This window comes from Eptesicus fuscus, chromosome 1, assembly GCF_027574615.1.
Source record: "Eptesicus fuscus isolate TK198812 chromosome 1, DD_ASM_mEF_20220401, whole genome shotgun sequence".
In the NCBI taxonomy this organism is placed as follows: Eukaryota; Metazoa; Chordata; class Mammalia; order Chiroptera; family Vespertilionidae; genus Eptesicus; species Eptesicus fuscus.
The window spans coordinates 120,455,903-120,465,771 of NC_072473.1; the positions used below are offsets into that span (position 1 = coordinate 120,455,903).

The window sequence follows — 9,869 nt, forward strand, 5'->3', positions numbered from 1 at the left end:
TCTAGAAGAGAAACACGGGTATCTGGGAGGCCAACTACGGTTTGCTGTGATAGGTCACTGACGTGCATCATGTAAATCAATGCTTTAAAAAAAAAAAAACAACACAAAACGCCCTGGGTATATCCTAACTAATATGTAAACCTAATAACTGCAAAAATCTCTTCTCCATCTCAGCGATGGGAGGTTCGGAGCCTGACGAACCATGGGAGGGGCACAGGGAGGAGAAACCAAGCTGTTACCATTTTGAAACCAAGTTTCATGTGAAGGGGACGAGCAGGGGGGGGGGGGGGGGGGGGGGCATGAGCTGTCACTTCTTGGAAGAAGATGGAAAGCCTTTCGCGCTGACTCGGAGGCTAGGACCTGGCGATCAGCTCCATTTCGGCCAAGCACTCCCGAACCAGCCCACTGGCATGGATGATGCCTCGTTTCAGTCTCTCCATCACGCTCTTGCTGCCCGTGTACTTGGGTCGGATCTCCTTCCCCAGCTCTTCGATGATGGCCAGCAGCTCAGCATATTTGCTCTGAGACCCTTGGCTGTTTCCTGTTCCCTGTGTGTAGCCTAGAGATGATGACCCATAGTCACTCAGCAGCTGGCGGTACTGGGAGGAGGTCACCATACTGGTGGAAGGCTGGTGGACGCTCCCAGCTGCATTGAGGGAGGCGGCGGGCATGTGCTCAGTCAAGTTTGTAAGACATCCCGCCCCCCAGGGTGTGCGCCTGCTGAGCTCCCATGCACTTTTTGTTGTTGACAGCTCAGGCCGCACCAGCAAATATTGCTGTCCCTCACCCTGACACCACCACAGTATCATGATCTTTCAGTTTCTTGATGTTCTGCTTGTGCTGCTCAATTTCTTTCTGCAGACGCTCAATCTCCTTTTTATGATGAGTGATCTCTTCTTCATGTTGTTTCTTCAAGGCTGCCATCTGTTCTTTAGTCTGCTCTCAGAAGTAACCTTCCTCTTCAGCCTTCTCTTTTTTTGCAAAGGTCCCACTGGCTTCCCTGATCATGCCCACCTCAGAGCTGAAATTAGCTGACCATTCGCAGCCAAAGCCTCTGGCTTGCATGGCCTTCACTCCCCACACTCCGAGCCGCAGCCCTGCTGCTGACTCAGAGACTGCCATGGTTGTCAGTGCCATGCAGCTCCAGACCACCCCAATTGTTTTTAAATGCAAACCCACCTTGGACAGGCCTTGAAGGTCTTTTTTCCTTCTGTCTGATCACATTCAAGTGCCGGCAGCACTGATCCGTTGGTACCTGGCCTGTCCTCTTAAGATTCAAACTGCAGGACTACCAAGGAAGCCAGTCCAAGGGATGGGAAGCAGACTCAGTGCCCGAGGCTGAGTTCCAAGAGGCCTGCAGCGCTGTTAGGATTGTGCCAGCAGTGCTGGTCCATTGGTGCCTTGCTTGTCCTCTTGAGATTGACCCTGCAGGACTACTAAGGAAGCCAGACCCCAGTTCTGCCCTGCTCCCAATGCTGCCTGCACAACCTCCCCCTGTTCCATGGTGACCCTTTTCGGCATCCCAGCCTAATTAGCATATTTCTCTATTATATATATATACACTAGAGGCCCGGTGCACGAAATTCGTGCATGGAGGGGGGGTGTCCCTCAGCCCAGCCTGCACCCTCTCCAATCTGGGACCCCTTGAGGGATGTCCGACTGCCCGTTTAGGCCTGATCCCGGTGGATCGGGCCTAAACGGGCAGTTGGACATTCCTCTCACAATCCAGGACTGCTGGCTCCCAACTGCTCACCTGGCTGCCTTCCTGATTGCCCCTAACCGCTTCTGCCTGCCAGCCTGATCACTCCCTAACCACTCCACTGCCAGCCCGATTGATGCCTAAATGCTCCCCTGTCAGCCTGTTTGCCCCTGATTGCACTCCCCTTCAGGCCTGGTCACCCCTAACTGCCCTCCCCTGCAGGCCTGGGTCCTGCCCAACTGCCCTTCCCTGCAGGCCTGGTCACCCCCAACTTCCCTCCTCTGCCAGCTTGGTCACCCCTAACTGACCTCCCCTGCAGGCTTGATTGCCCCCAACTGTCCTCCCTTACAGGCCTGGTCTCTCCCAACTGCCCTCCCCTGCTGGCCATCTTGTGGTGGCCATCTTGTGTCCACATGGGAGCAGAATCTTTGACCACATGGGGCAACCATCTTGTGTGTTGGAGTGATGGTCAATCTGCATATTACTCTTTTATTAGATAGGATAGAGGCCTGGTGCATGGGTAGGGGCCAGCTGGTTTGCCCAGAAGGGTGTCCCAGATCAGGGTGGGGGTTCCCTTGGGGTATGGGGTGGTCTGGGCGAAGGGCCTGTGGTGGTTTTCAGGCTGGCCACAACCCCTGGTGACTCAAGCGGAGGCCCTGGTATCTGGAATTTATGTATCTTCTATAATTGAAACTTCATAGCATTGAGTGGAGGCCTAGGCCGGCAAGGGCAGGCGGAAAGCTTGGCTTCCTCCATTGCTGGGGAAACCCAAGCCTCCCTCCTGCTCTCTGTGGCTGCAGCCATCTTGGTTGGGTTTATTTACATATTTGCTCCTGATTGGCTGGTGGGAGTGGCTGGTGGGCGTTGCTGGTGGGTGTGGTGGGGGTATGGTCAATTTGCATATTACTCTTTTATTAGATTGGATAGAGAGATAATTAGTTTTGTAAGATGAAAACATTTATAGTAATAAAAATAAAAACAATACATAAATATTAAAATTTTTGGTTGTTTCTACATGGAATATTTGTGTATAATATTTAATTGTTACTCTATACCTTTCAACATTCCTTAAATCTGTTATTTAAAAGTTAGAAAAATATTTGCATAGTTAAAAACCATTGTGATAAACATCTTTGTATGTAAAACCATGTCTTTAATTTCTTTTTATCATATTTTGTAGTTTCAGTGCATATGTCTTTCATATCCTTGTTTACATTAGTTCCCAGGCATTTTATTGTTTTTTATTATTTTATAAATTAAATTGATTATTTGATTGCCTTTTAATATTGTTCATTGGCAGTGTATAAACACAAAACTGATTTTCGGGTTGTTTATTTTGGAACCTGCAATTTTGTGCAATTAATTTATTACCTGTAATTTTTTTGTGGATTATTTGGGGTTTTCCATATTACAGACCATGTCATCTGGAAATGTAGTTTTACTTCTTCCTTTCCTCTTTGGAAGCCTTTTATTTTATTAATATTTTTTTCTTTTTCAGTTGCACTGCCTAAAACTTCCAGTACAATGATAATATAGCAGAGGTAAAAGTGGACATTCATATCTTGTTCCTGATCTTAGGGAGAAAACTTTCAGTCTTTCACCACTGAATATGTTATCTGTGGTTTTCCATAAATGTCATTTATCATGTTGAGAAAGTTCTGCTTTTCCAAATGCTTTTACTATAAAACAATGTTGGATTTAGTCAAATTCCTTTGCTTTATCAGGTAAGATAATAATATTTTCCTTCAGACTGTTATTTGGCATATTATATTAATTAATTTCCTTATGTTGAAACACCCTTACTTTTCTGGAATAAATCCCACTTCATGGTTTGCCTTGCTAGTACATCTGGTCAAAGGCCATTCTAGAATTAATTTAGATAAATTGAGTGTTCTAAGAATTTTTCCATTTCATCTACATTATCTAAATTTTGACATACAATTGTTCTTATACTTTACTAGAGGCCTGGTGCATGAAATTCATGCATGGAAGGGGTGTCCCTCAGCCCTGCCTGCACCCTCTCCAATCTTGGACCCCTCAGGGAATAACCAACTGTGTAATTGGGCCTAAACCAGCAGTTGGACATCCCTCTCACAATCTGGGACTGCTGGCTCCTAACCACTCGCCTGCCTGCCTTCCTCCCTGATTGCCCCTAACCACTTCTGCCTGCCAGCCTGATCACCCCCTAACCACTCCCCTGAGGGGCTGATTGATGCCTAACTGCTCCCCTGCCAGCCCGATCACCCCTAACTGCCCTCCCCTGCTGGCCTGGTCACCCCCAACTGCCCTCCCCTACCAGCCTGGTTGCCCCCAACTGCCCTCCCCTGCTGGCCCGATCGCTCCCAACTGCCCTCCCCTACCGGCCTGATCGCCCACAACTGCCCTCCTCTGCCGGCCATCTTGTGATGGCCATCTTGTGTTAGCCATCTTGTGATGACATGAGGGTGGCCATCTTGTGACGGCCATCTTGTGATGATGTCACGGCAGCCATCTTGCAATGACATCATGTGAGGGCATGACACCACCTAGGCTTTTATTATATTGGATTATAATTTTGTTTTTCATTTCTGTAAGGTCAATAGTAGTATTCTCACTTTCATTTGTTAATTTATTCCCACATTTTCTGTTTTCCATTTTCTAGGTAAGTATATGTCAATTGTATTTTTCTGCTTAAAGAATCAACTTTTGGTTTTGTTGATTGTTTTTATTGTTGTTTTTCTATTCTCAATATCATTTGTCTCCATTCTAATCTTTACTATTTCATTCCTCTGCTAGCTTTGGATTTATTTTGCTCTTATTTTTAAAGATCCTTAAGAAGTAAAGTTAGGATATTGATTTGGAATCTTTTTTTCTTTTTTAATGTAAGCATTTAAAGCTATAAATTTCCCTCTGAGTATTGATTTTTGCTGCATTCCATTGGTTTTTATATGCTGTGTTTTTGTTTTTAGAGAATACTAATTTTACTTGTAAATTCTCAAAGTATTTTCTAATTTTACTTGTAATTTATCCTTTACCCACTTGTTGTTAAAGAGTGTGTTGTTTAACTTCCATATACACTGAGTGGCCAGATTATTATGATCTCTGAACGCGTAATAATCTGGCCACTCAGTGTATATCTTATATAATAAAAGGCTAATATGCAAATTGTCCCCTCAACCAGGAGTTTGACCAGCAGGCAGGCCGGCCAACCGCCCATGTCCCCTCCCCCTGGCCAGGCTGGCCGGACCCCACCCATGCACGAATTCATGCACCGGGCCTCTAATATATATATATATATATAAATATATATATATATACACACACTGAGTGGCCAGATTATTATGTGTTCAGAGATCATAATAATCTGGCCACTCAGTGTATTTGTGAATATCCAGTTTTCTTTCTGCTATTGATTTTATTTTCATTCCCTGGTGGTCAGAGAAGACACTGTATTATTTTAATCTTTTTAAGTCTATTAAGACTTGTTTTGTGTTCTAACAAGTATTTATGAAACATCCTGAAAAATGTTCCATATACACTTGAGAAGATGTGTATTCTACTGTTGTTGGGTGGAATGTGCTGTATATATTTGGTCTAATTGGCTTGTAGTGTTCTTCAAATTCTTTATAACCTAATTGATTTCTGTGTACTTTTGCTATCAGTTATTGAAACTGGGATATTACATTTTCCAATTATCATTCTAGAATTATATATCTCCCTTCAAGTCTGATAGTATTTTTGGTGCCATTTTTATACCTTGTTCTTTGGTGTATATATGTTCATAATTGCCATATTTTCTTGGTGAATTGAACCTTTTATCAATATATAATGTACTTTTTTGTCTATCAGAAGAGTTTTGACTTAAAATCTGTTTTTCTGACATTAGTAAAGCAATCTCATCTCTCTTTTGATTACTATTTTCATGGTATATTTTTCCTTCTCTTTTCAATTTCAATCTACTTGTGTTTATGTCTGTGAGTCTACATTGAGTGTCCTGTAGACAGCATGTGTTTGGTTCATGCATTTCATCCATTTTGTGAAACTCTGCCTTTTAAGTGGAGTTCTTCATCCAACCAAATATGTAATATTACTGGCTTTTATATTTAACTGTACAGCTACTGTTACCATTGTTCTTTATTTTTAATGTCTTTGTGTTACTGTCTCGTGTCCTTTCTTATAAGCCTAGAGGTCTCCATTTAGGTTTTTTTAGGACAACTCTACCAGTGATGAACTCCTCAGTTTTGTTTTATATGCCTTAATTTCTACTTCATTTATCAATCATAGGTTTTTAAAAGTAACTTGTAATAGTTCCAACTTTTGTGTCATCCCTGAATCACATTCTATTGCTTGCCTAATCTCTTGACAATAGGTTGGGGTTCTTTCTTGATTTTTAAATGTGTCATATATATATATATATATATATATATATATATATATATATATTATTTATTTATTTATTTATTTATTTATTTTTTTTTTTTTACTTTGGCCAAGATATATTTTTATGCTTAATTTAATATCTAGGTTTTTTTTGTTATTGTTGAGTTGTACACCTGAAACTGTATGTAATGTTTTTACATTCTGTTGTACAACTATAATTAAATGCTATATGTTTTATATTTGCATAGATGCTAAAATTGAAAACAAAACAAAACATAATTACCAAATAACTAGGTAAATATTATTCTCTATAGAACCAAGTGGTGTTATTTAATGAATTTATATAAAACAATCATTGTAATTAACATTTTTGCTACTTAGGGGAGAATATTGCATGTAATAAGGTTTAATGGATTCTCTTTATTTTTTTCTAGATTCCTTTACTTTTCCAAAGTCACACACAGTTCTCACTTTTTCATGATTTAAAATATCCCATGCTATCTTATTTTTTATATAGTTTTATTAAATTTATTGGGGTGACATTGGTGATACATATATACAATGGGATACTACTCAGTCATTAGAAAAGACAAAACACTGCTATAACATGGATGGACCTTGAGAATTTATGCTAAGTAAAGTCAGTCAGAAAAAGCTAATAATCACACTGGTTTAAAAACTAAAGACACATTATTGGCATATATAATTCTATAGGTAGCTAGTGCTTCAAACACGGGTTGATTTAGCAAGTCAGTGATGAATATCCCTTTTAATCCTACTTTCTATTTTTCTTTTCATGATGTCAACTGCATTCTAAAACTGACTCTTTCCAAATCTAAAGATGGCTCCCTATAGCTCCTAGGTTTATAAGCTTCTTTGTTCATATTTAGTGTGTATAAGAGAACATTATTTTATGTATCTTCTATTGAAGTGACTGAGAAATTCAAGTCCTGTTAGGAAGGGGAATGCAAACAGGGGAGGAAATAAGAAATGACTACTATAAGTATCTAAAGAGGAGGGACTAAAAACACCTCTTTGTAACTTTCCTGGAAATTATTTCTCTCAACTGGATGGCACATAATTTGGAGGTCATATTGATGTGTGTGTTATTTTAAATTATGGATAGAAGGCTGCTATTCTATATTGCTAATTGGAAAATGATCCATTTACATTATTTTTTCAGAATTTATTTTATTTTAATTTTTTGTTTTGGGTTTTTAAAAAATCTTTATTGTTGAAAGCATTACACATGTCCCCTTTTTAGAGACAAAAGGAAGACTTAAAAGCATTATCTTCCTACTATGACTATAAAAGCCTATATTAAAATTTCCTTTTCTAGATGAACAAGCACCAGTACTCCCTATAGAGAAATTATTCTTAAGCCACACCATATCCAGGCTATCAACTCTGTTTAGACAAAAATAGTTCCAAATATGGGAACTGTTTGCATGGTTTGGGTCAAGATAAGAAGAAACAGTTACATATATATGATGAAAGAGGGTTGAAAAGTGCATTTGCAAAGTAAAGAAAATTATTGTTGATATACTTCAGAAACCTGGAAAATGATGGCATAAAAGCAAGTTCATAACTGTGAACTTTCCTTTTTGTATTAATATTTCAATCCATCTATTTTTACTCCATCTTGTCATAATCTTTTTGAGTGGCAGAACCCAAAATAGAAAAATAGAAATAATCAATTATGCTTAATACTAACAACTGAACTGATGACATATCCTTATTACCTACACAGACATTAATATGGTAGTATTTTATTTTATTTATTTTTTATATCTTTTTTTAAAAATAAATCTTTATTGTTCAAATTATTACAATTGTTTCTCCTTCCCCACCCCCCATATCTCCCCTCCTCCCAGTTCCCACCCTTCCTTCTGCCCTTACCTCCCCCCCTCGCTATCCTTATCCATAGGTGTATGATATTGTCCAGTCTCTTCCCGTACCCCCCACACAGACACCTCCTTCCCCTGAGAATTATCAATCCACTCCCATTCTATGCCCCTGATTCTATTATGTTCATCAGTCTATTCTGTTCTTCAGATTTTTAATTCACTTGACTTTTAGATTCACTTGTTGATAGGTATGTATTTGTTGTTCATAATTTTTATCTTTACTTTTTTTTCTTTTTCCTCCTTTTAAATAATACCTTTCAGCATTTCATACAATACTGGTTTGGTGGTAATGAATTCCTTTAGCTTTTTCTTATCTGTGAAGCTCTTTATCTGCCCTTCAATTCTGAATGATAACTTTGCTGGGTAGAGTAGTCTTGGTTATAGGTTCTTGCTATTCATCACTTTGAATATTTCTTGCCACTCCCGTCTGGCCTGCATAGCTTCTGTTGAGAAATCAGTTGATAATCGTATGGGTGTTCCCTTGTAAGTAACTAACTGTTTTTCTCTTGCTGCTTTTAAGATTCTCTCTTTGTCTTTTGCCCTTGGCATTTTAATTATGATGTGTCTTGGTGTGGTCCTCTTTGGATTCCTTTTGTTTGGGGTTCTGTGTGCTTCCTGGACTTGTAAGTCTATTTCTTTTACCAGGTGGGCGAAGTTTTCAGTCATTATTTCTTCAAATAGGTTTTCAGCATCTTGCTCTCTCTCTTCTTCTGGCACCCCAAAAATTCGGATGCTGGTACACTTGAAGTTGTCCCAGAGGCTTCTTACACTATCTTCTACTTTCTGAATTCTCTTCTCTTCATGCTTTTCTGGAGGCGTGTCCTTTGCCTCTTTGTATTCCAAATCTTTGACTTGATTCTTGCGTTCCTCTAATCTGCTGCTGGGACTCTATATTTTTTATTTCAGTCAGTGTATGTTTCATTTCTAGTTGGACCTTTTTCATATCCTCAAGGGTCTCATTAAATTTATCAGCTTTTTCCATGAAATTCTTGAAAAACCTTATAACCATGGTTTTGAACTCTATGTCCAGTCGTTTGTTCTCCTCCATTTCTTTTGTTTGGGATCTGTTTCCTTGCCTCCTCATTTTCATTTTTGCTGCTTCCTTGAGTTGGTAGGGTAGCTTTGTGTCCGATTGTGTCCTATTGGTTCAATGGGTCAGCCTCCCAGTTACCTGAGGTGGACTCTCTTGGTGCACCCCTTTTTAGACTGTGTGAACAGCCTTGTTGTAGTTAAGTCTTGATTGTTGTTGGTGTCACTGGGAGGAATTGACCTCCTGGCCAATTGGCTGTGAGCACCCGCTGTGTCTATAAAGGAAGAATTGCTGTGCTGGAGACACATTTATGGGCTGGGACTTGTTCCAGTAGGGCTTTGGCGCTCACTGAGTCTGCCTCTTGAATGTGTCCCTTATGTGAGTGGTTGAAATCTGGTGTTGTCTCACACCGACCACTAGATGCCCTCGTTTCTGGATCTCCAATGGGGTGCAGGTCAGCTACTGTCTGAGGCCACTCAGCAGGAGTTACAGCAAAAACTGCAGTTTTCTCCTCTTTGCTTGAGTGATTTTGGAGCAGTCTGACTGGAGCTGCATTTTATTTGGTTAAGCTGCCCCAGGGCAGGCCATTTATATGCAAAAGCTGCTGTTTGCAGCCTGGACGGGTTTGTAAAATGTGCAGGATGGGTCTCAGGGTGGGGCAGGGTCTCAGGGCGTCACTAGGCTAGGGCGTGGCAAACAGCAATGGCTGCTAGTCTGCCTTTTCTGCCTTTCCTGTTTCCAAGTCCCTGCGTCCTGTGCTCCAGTGCCGTAAACAATGATTGCTGGGCGCACCTCTGCAAGAAAGTCACTCTCACTTTCTGACATGATGGCCGAAAGTCCAGCTTCTCCCCGTAGGTAGGTGTCTGGGTCCCCT

At 40.6% G+C, this 9,869-nt stretch overlaps 2 protein-coding genes across 2 annotated transcripts; both read right to left on the reverse strand.

Moving 5' to 3' along the window:
- Positions 1-353: 353 nt before the first annotated feature.
- Positions 354-680, reverse strand: LOC103299293 (cyclin-dependent kinase 2-associated protein 1-like). Its single transcript, XM_054718042.1, has one exon. The coding sequence runs from the start codon at positions 669-671 to the stop codon at positions 354-356; it is 318 nt and encodes a 105-aa protein (XP_054574017.1). The 5' UTR covers positions 672-680.
- A 262-nt stretch (positions 681-942) lies between these two features.
- Positions 943-1,122, reverse strand: LOC103302431 (ATPase inhibitor, mitochondrial-like). Its single transcript, XM_054718055.1, has one exon. The coding sequence runs from the start codon at positions 1,120-1,122 to the stop codon at positions 943-945; it is 180 nt and encodes a 59-aa protein (XP_054574030.1).
- Positions 1,123-9,869: the final 8,747 nt, after the last annotated feature.